Source organism: Ctenopharyngodon idella, chromosome 3 (assembly GCF_019924925.1).
Source record: "Ctenopharyngodon idella isolate HZGC_01 chromosome 3, HZGC01, whole genome shotgun sequence".
NCBI lineage: Eukaryota > Metazoa > Chordata > Actinopteri > Cypriniformes > Xenocyprididae > Ctenopharyngodon > Ctenopharyngodon idella.
Window position 1 is genome coordinate 54,669,978 of NC_067222.1, and position 16,067 is coordinate 54,686,044.

Genomic DNA, 16,067 nt, shown 5'->3' on the forward strand with positions numbered 1-16,067 from the left:
CTTAGCGGCCCAGGCTAGGACTAGGTTTAGGTGTTTATTGTTATAAACCACCCTTTGTATTACTATCCCTTGTTAGGTTGTATAGTTCCTAGTTCTGGCCTCCTCCTGAGGGAGTTGTTAGGCTGTATGCCCATTTCCCCTTGTTTATGTAGGTGCAATGGCTGAGGTTAACAGCTAAGGTAGCATGCTCTTATTAGCCTCCCTGGTGCTGTTTTCTCAGGTGGTAGGCCCTTATCTTTGCGTAGATGTGTATGCAGTGTAAGCTAGGCCCCACTATCTAGAACTTTATTCATGCTATGAATTTGTCTTTCCCCTCAGCCCCGTGAACTTACATTCAAGTTTGAGTTACGATGCTAGTTTTTTTTAGCTTCCGTTCTCTAGGGTTCAGTACAGATCTGTAATTCTTTGTGGTGAGAGCATTTATCCTTTTTAGGATAATTTACAAATTATTATTTTTAGGTATTTACAAAGCATTATGTTTGCTTTGAGTTCTAGTTTTTGCCCTACATATATGTGAGCTTTACTCTAGTGCTGCCACAGGTTCTCATAATAGTAGGCTTGTGTTATTTAAGAGTATGGTGACTATTTGTACTCCCAGCTTAGGGTTTGTGGTGTTTCACTGAGTGCATCACCTGTTGGATTGTACATTCAGGTTGAGTGTAGAGAACCTCACTTTCAGTTTGGTTTCTGTTAGCTCCCAATAGTTTGATCATAATGCCACAACAGCTATTTTGCATATAACTGTAGGAGTTGTAGGCTCTAATGGATTTAGCCTCCTAGTTTAGCAGCTTGTGTTTACAAGTGTTGTTAGTATATGGTCATGAGTTTTGCTCACTTAGTTTAGCACTGCCACAGGTTTATGCTCGTGTGTTTGAGGTAGTAGGTCTTTTTAGGCCTCCCTTAGACCATGATAGCATTTCATTGTACCCCAGTAATTGTGTAAATTATGGTACATTGCCTGTTGGAATGTGTAGACTTAGCTCAGGTGTGTTAGGCTTTTCACAACTGTTTGTTGGGTCTAGAGCTGGTCCCCCTTTGAGCTTGGTCCCCTTTATAACCACTAGTTGCTGCCACGTGTTGCTGAAGTTGAAGGCCTCGCTAAGGCCTCTTTCTGATTATGTGTTGGCACAGTTCTGTGTGGTTACCATTACTGCCATTGGCCAAGCACATCTCTGCTAAGAGTAGGCCCTAGGTCAGGCCTCTCGTAGAGTATGGTGGCGGAGTGTGTACTCCTCTTGCTTTAAGAGTAAAAGGTGTTTTTACTGAGTGCATGGCCTGCTGGCTGGTGTGGTCATGATTTCCACTAGCCAATGCCACGTGTTTGCAAGTGGTAGGCCTTCTGGGCCTCCTGTGTAGCATGTTGCAGTTCGGTTGTATACTCCTCTCACTTTGAGAGTAAAAAGTGCTTTTACTGAGTACGTTGCTGAGTGGTTGACCTCTCAGGGTGAGTTTTTGTAATAAACCTTACTGTGGTTCGGTTTTCTACATTTGCTTCCTTGAGCATGGTTTATGTTTATCCTTTAGCTCTAGTTGAGCTAAGTAGCTACCTCATAAGTAGGTTGGTTCTATTTTGCTCCTAGAACTTTAGTGGCCACTAGACTAACACCGCGTGTTTACAAGTAGTAGGCCCTCGGGGCCTCCTTTTTAGAACATGCTGGTGTATGTAATAGTGTACTCTTCTCGCTGAGAGAGTTAGAGGTGTTTTACTGAGTACGCTGCTGGTTGGCCAGGGCCCCCAGGTGACTTATCAACCTCCCTGTAGTTCAGTTATTTGTCCTCCCTGGAGCTTGAAACACTGCCACGAGCTGACGCCACGTGTCTGTCTGAGGTTGTAGGCCCAGTTTTGGGCCTCCTTTAGATCATAACGGCGTATGTTGTACTCCTCTTGCCTTAAAGAGTAAAAGGTTCTTTTACTGAGTGCACTGCTTGTTGGATTGTGTTAGGCGGACAGTTATGTGGGCACTCTACAGTCTTATCTGCTGTTACTGTCATGTGGTTGATTCTTGCTCACAGCAAGACAAGTGTTCAAGGTGTGTGGCCTTGACAGGCCGCACTTGGATTTCCCACTGTTGTGACTAAGCATATTAGTATATGTGAGTTTCTACTCCATGTAGAACTATTGTCATGTTGTCCATGATTATGTGCCTACAGTATGGTCTATCTGTTAGGTTGAGCTTTGTACTCCCCTGCTAGGGTTGTTTTTGTAATAGTGCTTAGCTCCCTAAGCTGATCATTAGTTGAAGGTTGAAGGCTTCCATGAGGCCCCCCATTGAGGATCAACCCCAGGCTGGTTTGTGCTCCCCTGTATCAGGGTTTCTTAGCACACAGCCTCCTCAGTGCGAATAATCAGGTGCTGAGTAGATCCTAGGATTGAGCAGAGTATACTCCCCTCAATAAGAGGATTCATAGCATTCAGCTGAGTTCTGCTCTCCAGGATGCCCATCTCTATGCATGGGTTTGAGTTGCTTACTGCCTTTTGCAGTCGCTCTTACTTGCTGTCTTCTCTGAAGAATGAGTTGTTGAGATTCTGTATTCAGACAGGGTTGGCCGAGACTAAGTTTGTCCTCCGTCAGACCAGGTCGGCCTCCCTGGTGGCATTGGGGTGACTATGTCCCCCTTCTAGTGGTTGGCCGGGGTTCCTTTCGGTTCCATGGCCACATTCCCTTAAAGGGACCTTCTTTCCTCGGAATATTTGGTCCCAGAAGCCTTGGAGCAGCCTTGGTAGGCTTTCTACAGAAGGCCTCTTTGAGGTTCAGCTTGGGCTGTTGGCCATAGGGAATGCTGTCACAGACAGCCTTTTTGTGACCCGAGGGTGAGTTGCTATCTGGCGTTTCTTTCGAAATTGCTTGACGTTTGTCTAGCCATCTTGGCATGCACTCTCCTTAAGCATGGTGGCGTGGGTATATCGTTCCCCATAGTGTGTTCAAATGCAGAGTTGAGTTCCCTTTCGAAAGGGAACGTCTCAGGTTACGTATGTAACCATGGTTCCCTGAGAATAGGGAACGAGACTCTGCGTTGCCCTGCCATGCTTCGGGGCTTCCTGCTGAACAGTCCCTCAAGACGATAAGATACTGACTGATTCTCTATGAACTCCTTATATACTTCCGGGTCGCGCTATGATGTCGTCATAGGCTGTCGCCAGCCAATAGGATTGGAGTGGTTTGATTCTTGGCTTTCAGACTTTGGTTCACGTGTGACGTTCCCCATAGCGAGTTCAAACGCAGTGTCTCGTTCCCTGTTCTCAGGGAACCATGGTTACATATGTAACCCGAGACGTTTTGTGACCTCATGCATGTACGTATTATTGCACATCATGTGAAGAAAATTTTGTATAGGTCTATTATATTTTAAATAACAGTACTGGTCAAAAGATTGGACACATTACCATTTTTTGTTTTAGAAAGAAGTCTCATGCTCATTGTGAACAATAGCTTCATTGGTATGACACTAGACTATTTCACAGTAAACACTTCATAATCTGTTCAAAACAGGCCAATATTTTGATATTTTATGTATTTTATTTGTTATAGAGCCTAAATGTCTGTATTATAATATTCACAGATACTATATCGCGATTAGAATAAAGAACAAAATAACTTACCATTCACAATCATCGGCTTGATCAATCTGATCCTCGGTTGAAATGAAATTGAAAGTTGTGCTCTTCCTCTAAGGTAAATTCTTTCAGAATTATTCTTCACTGCATCTCAAAATGATGTACATGAATCTGACTAAGCTTGATGCATTTTTCCGAGCTGATGCGGGTGTTCACTTTGTTGCATTGATCGCCTCAGGATTTGCCTTTGAATGCTGCACGATCTCCATTGGCGTGGTCGCATTAGTGGATAATGAGCTGATTTGTGAATGACTGACATCTCTCTCTTTTCAAACAGATTACATAAATAGAGAATGTTTTCAATATGACTTACATGATAGATCGCGCTATGAAGCCATTTTGCCATGCCTAATTCTGAGACCCATAACGTGAATGTTTTACTACTTCTGGTGCGTGCGCAATGTTTCATACACAGCACAAAGTTGTGTAACGCCCGTGTCTAGAAAACACACACTCCCTCCTCTGTAAAAAAAAAAAAAAAAAAAAAAAAAAAAAAACACACAGATGTTAGCCGTTTGAATCAATACATGAAATCACAGATTTTGGGTGATAAGAATTGTAACTCAAATGTTGTTTAGAAAACTAGTCCTGTCCAAATAGTGATAAAGTCTCATAGTTCAAATTCAAATGCGTGAAGTTATAAAATTTTACATCAGTAATCTTGTGTTTTTTATACTTCAATTAACCTACTTATCAAACTAATTATAAAATACTATGTTGTCAGTGGGACGGAGGGAGGGAGGGAGACTGTTTTAGCAGTAAGCTGACTCAGATGATTCAATATTTTAAATAAAAATAAAAATCTATGCGGTGACAGAAATTAGTCTTTGATAATGTCTAAATGCATCCCAATATAATACCCACTAAATATAATTATACCTAAAACAGTGTTTTCAACATGTTCAGTAAGTTTGGTGGCAATTGCATGAATCCCCTATGAGGAGTAGTTAAAATTTCAGAGCTTGATTATTAAAAAAAAAAAAAAAAAAAAAAAAAAAAAAAAACAAACCAAAATATCGACCTGTTGGTCGGAGCTAATGACTATAAATTAGAAAGTTGTCTGGCTTAATGAGAACAATGTGTGTACTAGTTTACTTATCTCAAATACTGGCGCTATAGAGGCCCTCCTCCCCACTCGTTTCTAGGGTTTTGCCCATGTCTACTGGTTGACATCTCTGACGTTTGTATTGAGTTTCATGCAATTTGAAGCATGCTAAGAGTCTCAAAATCATCCAAAACTAATATTAAAGTTTGATTCTTTGCCATGGCAACAGTGTTTGAGATATCAAAATTATTTTCACAGATCTACATTCGGCACGTGTTGACATCATTCTGATGAAGTTTGAAGCAAATTGGTTAAAAATAAGAGGGTGATCTCAAAGTCATTTGAATACATCACATTTACTGCAGCAGCTTCTGCTACTATGATCACAAACCACAACAGCCACATCCATGAGAGCAATTCAATTTAGATGAATTTCTTATCATAGAATGTCATAGGTCAATTTCTAATGAGAGCAGAATATCATCTTAATCTGCCATGTCTGTGCTTTTCTCAGATGACCTCTTAAAAATTCCAGAACAGATTACATACTGTTATTTACGCAAACTCAACAGTACTCTGAGAAATGTAATCCAGTCTTAATGCGAATGTTTGAAAGAGTGAGACTGAGGGAGTGAGGGGGAGGGGGGAGGACAGAGCAAGAGAGAGATTCATAAGAAATATTTGAAAGAAAACAAATATATTGATCTTTTCCTAGGTCTAAATTCCTGCTGCCAGTTGGTGGCACTATAACTTTAACTCACAATAGTCACATCCATGTGATCGGCCCCTACAACAAACACACAGCTGAAGTTTCATAAAAATCTGTATACAGAAGTGATAACACACTTCCTGTTTCCCTTATCTCGCCATAAATTTGCCTCGTCACAGCCAAATCGTTTGAGATATCAAAAATCACTCGCAATTTAGCATCCTCAATGTCTTGACTTCATGCTGACCGAGTTTCGTGGTGATCGGATTAATCGCCTAGGAGAAGTATACCAAAATCAAGAGCATGCGTTTTTCAAACAACCCGTAATAGCTGACTTCCTGTTGAGCTGGTGTATAACTTAGAGCACGAAAGTTGTTAGGCCCGATGAGGTCTATGTGTACCGAGTTTCATACTAATACATGCAAGTGTGTTGATATAAGGACCAAGTTATAAGACCCCATTCATGGGGGCGCCGTAGAGCCCCTGTGCCAAGCCCGGCTCCCAGCCTCAATGGCATCCTTATGGCTAGGGCTGCACGATACTGGGAAAATACGCAATATGCGATATTGTTGTTGAGTATTGTGATAACGATATTTCTTGCGATATAAGAATTCCCTATAGAAATGCACAGGTAATAGATATTCTTCTGATCTAATTAAATCTAATTCAGACTAAAAAAAAAAAAAAAAAAAAACTAGACTTGTCAAGGTGCAAAGTATAGTTATATCAACCTTAACATCAAGAACATGAAACTAACACCTAAAACTAGGGGTGGACGATTAGTTATTTTTGTTATTTTATTTTATTTATCTTTGTTATTAAAAAATAATAATTACAGACAATAGGACAAGTACAATAGGACAAATTCTTACTTGAAATAGCGTTCAGGTAAGAAACAATACAGAAACTGAATGATCAAATGTAAATCTAAAACACTGCATAGTCTTCACATGAATTAAATATACATTGATTAATAATAAAGCTACAAAAGCTATTCAGTCAAGAGCAGTGAGTGAATTTCTCTTTATTTTTTTGTTGTTTAACAGATAGCAGCAGGTTTACTGTAATAGGCTACTGTTCCTTTAAGACCTGATGCATGGCCACAGATCTGAAACGCATCCGATTTCTTTCCCAACTGATAACGTTCACTTAAGACATAACCGACCGTTTACATGAATACTCAACAGACAGACATTTTGACATAACAGTGTGTGTTTTTTAACGTTTGAGTGCAATAAGGCGCGAAAGAGAACTGAAGGGATCGCAAGCTGTCAGAGAGGCGGCTTGTGCGTGTGCTTCGGGTGTGTGTGTCAGACAGTAGACAGCGCGAGACGGTTGTTTTCCGCAACTTATTGCGGTTAGTAACTCTTTTTAACGGCACGTAAGTAACAATCGCATGCCCAGTCTATTCACTGCTATATGCGTTGTCTTAAAACTTTGACTTTTTGCAACTTTTTGTAGTAGCCTATTAAAATCAATCATATAATCGCATGCCATTGCGATATGCATATCGTGATATGTACATCTGTGATATTTCGAGCAGCCCTACTTATGGCCACAGATTCCAATGTGTGTGCCAATTTTCAAGAGTTTTTGAGCACATTAAGACCCCCAAAAAGCCCTGGATGGCTGAAAAACAATTCCTTAGAAAAACATTAGGGCCCTGCGCCTTAGTGGCTTTGGCCCTAAATAAACGGAGGAAATTCAATAGGGTCCTTTGCCCTTTCAGGGCTTTGGCCCTAAGAGAAGAAGAAGAAGAAAACTGAGCAATTACAATAGGGTGCTCTGCCCCTAATTAACTACACTAGAGACATTATACGGATGCCTATTCAGTTTCTGACGTACTCCACACATTTGAGTCTGCTGACAACAAGACAAATGGAAGAGAAAAGGAAAGAGCTTGTTTGTTTTTTTGTACAGATTTCACAAAGATCCCAGCACCAGGAACAAGTGGATGGTTTATTTTTAATGGCGTCCCAGATTGTGTTAGATGATTATATGTTTGTTCGGTGCATTTGACTGTAGATTGTTTTGTAAATGAGACACAGTGTAATGGAAAGTATGGAAAGAACCTGTTATTGAAAGATGAAGCAGCAAACTGTATTGGGTCTGAAGGCAGCTGCATCGCAAACCACAAGTAAACAATTTCATTATGCTCTGTCTGTTAATGTCAGTTTCCTTTCTGTTGGTCATATTCACGTTGTATATGAAAGATTTGACTACACACTCACTTGCAGAAAGTTTTATTGACCAACGTTTCAGCACAAAGCCTTTGTCAAGGTATAATTTGGCTCGGAGTAAAGAAAGCATAAATAGACAATCATTAACAGGTGCATACAATTAATCCCAGTTAAATATACAATCAGTCAATTAATCATTCTAAAAAAAACTTGTCAAACAAAACATGACAAGAATAAATGTACAACATTATCCAGTATTTATCAATAAATACATCAACATAAAAAAATAAAATCCCATTTATAGAAAACAACTTAGATCAAAGTCGACATTCAGACTGTAAGGAGCAAGAGTTCTTAATTTATGTATCCAGTAAGCTTCACGTTTGAGTAAATACGATCAAGATCATCTGGTGAGATCGGTAAAGGAACTCTCTCAATACCTATGTAATGTAGAGATGTAATGGGATGGTTAGACTCAACAAAATGTGCAGCCAATGGATAGTTCATGTTTCTACATCGAATTGTGCTACAATGCTCAGCAATGCACGTTTTCATGTACCACATTCTGCATGTACCACATCGATAGTTACCTTCAGGAACACCGTGAGAGGAGGATCCTGAAAAGATTCAAGTCTTTTGTCAGTTTTCAGAATATGCCAATGTTTGTTCATTTGTTCTGAAGATTTAGTGTACTTTGTGGTGTGTAAAAAAAAAAAAAAAAAAAAATCACAGAAAATATAACATGCCCTTGTGGTAAATCATATGTTGGTAAAACAAATTGTGAGTTGAAAACGCACATTGCTGAGCATCGTAGCACAATTCATGTAGAAACATGAATTATCCATTGGCTGCACATTTTGTTGAGTCTAACCATCCCATTACATCTCTACATTATGTAGGTATTGAGAGAGTTCCTTTACCAATCTCACCAGATGATCTTGATCGTATTTTACTCAAATGTGAAGCTTCTTGGATACATAAATTAAGAACTCTTGCTCCTTACGGTCTGAATGTCGACTTTGATCTAAGTTGTAATACTGGATAATGTTGTTGTACATTTATTCTTGTCATGTTTTGTTTGACAAGTTTTTTTAGAATGATTAATTGACTGATTGTATATTAATTGGGATTAGTTGTATTTCTGCAAGTGAGCGTGCAGTCAAATCTTTCATATACATTTAGATTTCTCTCTCTTGATCTGCACCTCAGATGGAGTGCGTTTGTTTATGTTTTTGATTACATATTCAACATTGGGTCAAACCAACACAAGGGGTCACTCTTGAGATCAATCAATCACCTTTGATCTCTTCAAAACCAGTTAAACTCTGCTATGGAATCCCTCAACAGTCTGTTTAAGGCATTATTCAGTATTTATTATTCAGTATTTCTATGCTACCACTTGGTCAGATCAGTGGGAGTCATAGATTGGGGTATCACTGCTATGCAGATGATACACACATTTACATCAGCACTACGCCTGATTATTATTATTACGGTTCTGAGTCTTTGCTTGCATCTTTGCTGACAGTCTCACTGTACCTTGCATTGAGCTTTCTTTTGTCTTTCCTTTTCGTTTTCTTTTTTGTCTCAATATCTCTGGCACAGTCCTGTTTCCTTTTCTGCATATACTCTGCTCTGTGTTCAGGTTCTGATTCCCTACACTTACTGTAAAGTCACTGCTTCTCAGCTGCACTCAGTTTGACCATATTAGACTAATATGGAATTAGATTTGTGCTAAATATTTTGAACGTAACTTTTTAATAAACTAATAAAAATATGAATTAAACATTAATGAAATAACTTTTTGAAATTGTAAAAAATAATTTACTGTGCCATTAACAAATCCCTTATGCGGGCGGGGTTGACAGCAAGTTTTTGACTGACAGCTTCTTGACCTAAAAGTTAAGATTTCATTGTTGTGTTTACAAGTGTGTGTGTGAGAATCTGCAAGCGCTGTCATATTCTTAGTACCAAAATTAGAAATGTTTTTTTTTTAAATGTTATTTTTATATTCTTTCTTTCACTACTTTGTAAACATAAGATTTTAGGAGCAGTATTGTGCCACTGTTGTCTAGGTGAGATCAAATGCCATATTTACTTTCCATTTAAATGCAAGATATAATGTCCAATGTTTTGGGGAAATATTTGTTTCTTCCTGATAATGCTAATTGAGCACGAAATGATCTTTTATGACAGTGCAATCAATTAAAAATGACCACTGGTGTCCAATGACAAAGTAGAAATACTTTATTCCTGTTCTTAAGTATATTTTTACTTTACTGGAGTATAAATGTTTCTATTGACTTCACTTTTGCTACTTCTGTGACTGAATCTACAGAAAATAACAGCTACCACACAAATGACTGTGTGTTAGTGACGTCTGACTGCCAATTTAATGTGATGCGGATTGTTGCTGTGTGTGTTTGTAGGTTGTCTGGCTGTATGGTGACAGAGGAAGGCTGTCGTTATGTGTCTTCAGCTTTGAGTTCAAACCCATCACACTTGAGAGAGCTGGATCTGAGCTACAATCACCCAGGAGACTTAGGAGTGAAGCTTCTCTCTGATATGCTTAACCATCCAAACTACAGACTGAACAAACTCAAGTATGTCAAGCATGAAGAGTGAATAACTTCTATGTTGTAGTGCACTTTGACAACTTACTGAAATATAATTAACATATATGTAATATAATAATAATACATAAAAACAAATTAAAGAATTGCATGGCTTTAAAGGAGCACAGTAAAATCCTCAGTGTTTATCACTTGCTCTGTCTATATGAGTCCAATCTACAGAGTAAAAAAGTAAAACTAAAACAGTGTTGAAGCTAATATGAAAATTAGATGATTAAGTGATGATTGAGCATTAGTGAGGAACTCCTGCTGTTGACTGTAGATTCAATGTAAAATCGATGTTTCTCATGGCATCGAAACAATGTTGTTCCATCTTTGCTTCATTCAGACTGTCAGTCCAAATTAGATTTTTTTGCATATCCTATTCAATCCAGTATCCAAGACGCTCAGATCCCAGGACCACATCTAACTCTCAGATATAGTTGTATAGTGTTTATTGTGTTAAATTTATCAATTTAAATAACTAAAACTTTCAAACAGGACAATAAATTACAAACATTTGAAGCAGGAAAGTATTAAATGCTTAAAATATAAAACATTAAAACACTAAAGTGACATAGCTAATTCCAGTCAGCTACTCACTAGGTTACTGAGGTGTCTCTGCTATTGGTCACCAGCTCTTCCACCATTAGGCCACGACTGGTAACCCCCGAAGTGTTCAGGTTTGATTTTCAATACCGGCAGGAAATTAGGTACCCTTGAGGCACCTAACCCCCAATCACTCCTTAGGAGCCACAGAAAAAATGGCTGCCCACTCCTCCGGGTGTGGTAACTAAGTTTAAAAATTTGGTAAATAAGAATATTTTAAAATAGCTTTGCCTCCTATTTATCATTAATCTAATTGGATAACCATCAATAATAAACAAGATAACATCCCTATTTGTATTCCCCAAAAACAGTCAAGTTTGTTTTTTCATTTCTGCAATTTACACCTAATGCCAGGTTCACACATACTCCATCTGCAGTGCATATGCATTGTGTGTTGCAGTACATATGCATTGCAGAAGCATCGTGCACCATTATGTTTTCACATATGATGCATTTGCATTGCGCTACTGATCCACAATTTCTGTGTCATGGACTTATTCATTAAACACAGTAAATATAAATGACATAATATTCAATTGATTACATATAGCCATAGATTTACATATTAATATCAGGTTTCACACAGTCATGAAAAACCTGGAAAAGTCATGAAATTTTACAACAGTGATTTCCAGTGATTTTTTGTTATAAAATATTTATGTTATAGAATATGTTTAAGTGATAATATTGGTTAAACAAACTGAAACTTCGTAAACATACTTCGTTTATTCGATCCATCCGACTGCCGCATATAACCAATCACACCAATTCTGACGAACGTGATGGCCAATCAGAAGCGTTCAGATTAGTCATCGCTGAAACAAATAGTTTCATTCAGTGCACGCGCTCTGTCTAAATTGTGACTGAAACTCGCAAATTTTCTCAAAATAAACAACAAACTGCAGATTGCATGTAAGAGATTCATGTTGCAATGTCAATGATTACACCTAAATTTCTAACAGTATTGGATGTTTTGATGTGAGATCCAGCAATTTCACAGGTGAAATTGGTAGAAATATTGCTGGTAAGTGAGGTAGTTCCAATGAAAATAATCTCAGTTTCGTCCATATTGTCACAGTTCCCTTGTCTCCCGGACTCCATTTCCCTTGATCCTCTTGTCTCCACACCTGCACTCACTTCCCTCGTCATCTCCCCATCAGCACTCATCACCTGCACCTGGACTTCCTCATCAGCACTCCCTATATTATGGACTCACTCCATTCACTCCCTGTCCATTCTAAATGTTAACCTATGTTGTGTAACGTTGCTTGATCTAGTCTTGATCTGGATTGCTATTAAAACCTCTTGTTTGTGGATATCCGTACTTGCCTCATCTCTCCAACTTACACAGCTGTAACACATATTAAGTTTCAGAAAATTTGAATTAAGCCATCTTTTATGTCTTTAACACAAGCAGAGATTTTGTCTGTTTGGGGAGATAGAGCAGGTGTGCAGATAGAGTATAATTGAATGTCATCAGCATAAAAGTGATAGTTAAGACCATGACGTTGTAAAATCTGACCAAATGGTATTATGTAAATTATGAATAATAAAGGCCCGAGAACGGATCCCTGGGGAACACCTCGCTTCAGGGGGACAGTAGGTGATCGAAAATCCTTAACTGAGATGTAGAATTGTCTGTCAGAGAGATAGGCAGAAAACCAAGAAAGAGCAATACCAGAAATACCCAAATCAGAGAGATGAGAAACAAGTAATTCATGGGAGACGGTATCGAAGGCAGAGCTGAGGTCAAGTATCAGAAGTATACACAGAGAACCAGAGTCACCAGAAAGCAGTAGATCATTCACTACCTTTACCTTTAAGTGCAGTTTCAGTATTATGGAGGGGTGAAAACCAGATTGAAAGGGATCGAAGAGATTATTTTCAACTAGAAAAGATCGGCGCGTCTCAGAAGGATTCCCTTGCCGACTATCGTGATGGCAAACGTCCAGTCTCTAAGGAATAAAATCGATGAATTGCAAGCCACTGTACATGTTCACCACGCATACAGATAGGCCTGCATTTTGGCCTTTACAGAGACTTGGCTGAAAGCTCAAGACAGCGACTCAGTTTTAGCCATTCATGGCTTTTGGACTCCTCTGCGAACCGATCGAGATTCAGTGATTACAGGTAAAAGTCAAGGAGGCGGTGTTTGTCTATACATTAAAGGTCCCATGACATGCTACTTTTTGGATGCTTTTATATAGGCCTAAGTGGTCCCTAGTACTGTATCTGAAGTCTTTTTCCCGAAATTCAACCTTGGTGCAGAATTTCAGCCACTACGAGACAGTCCCACAATGAGCTTTCCTCAGGACGTGCTGTTTCTGGGTCTGTAGCTTTAAATGCTAATGAAGAGGAGAGAGGCGGGGGAAGGTGGAGGGTGGGTGTGGTTTTAACCAGCTTGTGGCCACGGTTCCATGCGCTAATGTTGACAGTGGATGTATCGCAATGGCTCGTAGACACGCAGTCGTTCAAGCGTTTCAGTTCGACCCAGAATCCGATCCGGATGGAGAAGCACCGGATGAAGAAGTTGCAACTCAGCGGCCGTCTCAGAGTGGTTAGTTTAAAATTAATTATCATTAAATTTTAGTTTAAAATGTATTATCATGTAGCTAATGCTAACCTATGTTGTTGGCTTTTCATGTTGCTCTGATTTGCTAGTGTGTATATTATATATATATATATATATATATATATATACGTGTGTGTGTGTGTGTGTTTGTGTATGAAGACTTAAGATGCAAAAGCCTCCAAGTGCCGTCTGAAAGCTTCTTCTAAAATGAGCATTTTTATCAAGCTTGCATGTTTATGTTCAGTTATTTCACTTTAACGGCAATGAAAAGGACCTATTAATTGCCATTAAAGTGTAATTACTGAACCTAAACAAACAAGCTTGATAAAAATAAATAAATAAATAAAACTCATTTTAGAAGAGGATTTCAGACGGCACTTAGAGGCTTTTGCATCCGAAGTCTTCAATTACATCAAGCTCTGCAATCTGTAAATGTAGATATAGCGTGCACCATAACACCAACAGCAGAACGGTTATCCAAACAAAAAAAAGAAAAAAGAAATGTACAATACTTGCATTACAGTGTGTGTATTGACACACATACTTGATGCTATCTACCTGTACATTAGCGACATTAACTGGGCTGTTAGCGGCAGAGCTAATGTTACAGCTACATTTTAAGGATAACAAGCTAGGTAACCATATACAGTAAAGCAAAAGAATTGTATAGTGTTAGTTGACTTACTTGTCCGAGGTTTGTAGCTGCGCCAAGAAGAGTTGGTACTGATCCAGACTTTATTTTCAGACGTTCAGAAAGGCCAGCACTGTATACAAGCTCGCTCGTTTACAAGCCATGATGTCTCGAGGAAAAAAGCAAACGTGCCCCCTTGCACGGTAGTAGCTCATTTTCTCATGGGCGGGCAAAGCAGAGAAAGGGGAGGTAACCTTTCCCCTTATAACAACATATGGGGAAGATTCCAGATTGGGTCGTCTGAGCTTTCATTTTCTCAAACGCGAAGCAAAACACCCAGGGCTCGGTTTACACCCATCGCCTTTTCTAGCCACTGGGCGACCATAAGCAGGCTAGGGGAACTCATATTAATGTTAAAAAATCTCACAAAGTGAAACTTTCATGCCATGGGACCTTTAATGAAAGGTGGTGCAATACAGTTATCGTAAGAGAAACACTGTGCACCCAAGACATTGAACTGCTTTCTGTGTCATTACGGCCATTTTACTTACCTCGAGAATTCCCTCAAATCTTTGTTATGGTGGTGTATATTCACCCTAAAGCAAATGAGGCTAAAGTGAAGGAGACTGTTGAACATATAGTTTCTAAGTTGCAGAATGTTTCCCCTGATGCCCCTATTGTGGTGTATATTCCCCCTATCATGGGGGAATTTAACCATTGCTCTTTGAAACATACTCTGCGAAATATTCAACAGTATGTTACCTTTGCAACATGATTTAGTAAGACTCTGGACTTGTGTTATGGTTCCATCAGAGGTGCGTATAAGTCCATTAGTAATCCACCCTTGGGATTGTCTGACCATAACACTGTGTTTTTAATTCCTGTGTATAAAACAGTTTTAAAAAAGTATAAGGCTGAAAGCAAATCTATTAGGAAATGGTCTGTGGATTCATCTTTAGCATTGCAAGGATGTTTTGATTGTACAAACTGGGAGGTTTTTGAAAACTCATATTCTGATATTGATGAATTAACAGATGTGGTAAGTAGTTACATAACTTTTTGTGAGGATATGCTTATCCCTCAAAAAACTGCACAAATTTTTGCTAATACAAAGCCATGGATAACTAAACTTATAAAGTACCTTACAATTCAAAGAAATAAGGCATTTCATGTAGGTGACTTGGAAAGGAAGTATGATTTGCAAAAACAAATAAAGTGTGAAATTAGGAGGGCCAAAAATAAGTATAAAGAAAAAGTAGAGGAGGATCTTAGAAGAAATAGACTTGGCTTTGCCTGGGAGAGTATGCATACTATAAATGGATCCAAGAGTAAAAGTAATGTCCCCATAAAATTGGTTGGTTATCAATCCGATATACAGTTGGCACAAGAATTAAATACTTTTTTTTGCTAGATTTAATGTGGAGGATTTTACTAGTGAAATGATTGTGCTTAGGAATGAGACTATGTGTAATATGGAGTGTAATTTTTTTAATCAGCAGAATGTTATTAACACTTTTAAAAAGTGTAAGGTGGGAAAATCCTCTGGACCAGATAAGATTAGGGGACATTTATTAAAGACGTGTGCAGATCAGTTGGGTCCTGTTTTTTATAATATATTCCAAAAGTCGCTCTATCTTCAAAAAATTCCTAAGTTGTGGAAAGAAGCTATAGTTGTGCCTGTAGGGAAGACAAGTTATCCTAAGATTTTAAATGACTTTTGATCTGTTGCTCTGACATCATTGGTGATGAAATGTTTTGAAAAATTTGTCAGCGATGAACTTTTACTGAAAACTCAAAGTCTTTTAGATCCGTTGCAGTTTGTTTACCAGGCCAGAAGGGGAGTTGAGGATGCCTCATCTACCCTGTTAAACATGATTATGAAACATCTGGAGGGAAGTAAAACCCATGTTAGACTGCTTTTTGTAGATTTTTTTTAAATACTATTCAGCCCCATGTATATAAGGTGGTTTCTATGCATTCATTTAGATGATCAGTAATAGTTGTCATATTCAGATTTTTGGGCTGAGTTGCATAAAGCCAGTAGTCCTCCAACATTCTCCCTCAAAGCATTTACATAGTCTGGTACACCCTGC

The 16,067-nt window shown here is 38.6% G+C and overlaps 1 protein-coding gene across 2 annotated transcripts in view; it reads left to right on the forward strand.

The window, feature by feature from the left end:
• Positions 1–16,067, forward strand: part of LOC127508755 (NACHT, LRR and PYD domains-containing protein 3-like) — a 168,586-nt gene that overhangs the window by 108,529 nt on the left and 43,990 nt on the right. For both annotated transcript variants that reach the window (XM_051887105.1, XM_051887106.1), the window contains one exon: positions 9,980–10,153. In XM_051887105.1, the coding sequence (XP_051743065.1) occupies positions 9,980–10,153 (174 nt within the window). The remainder of the gene's footprint in view (positions 1–9,979; positions 10,154–16,067) is intronic.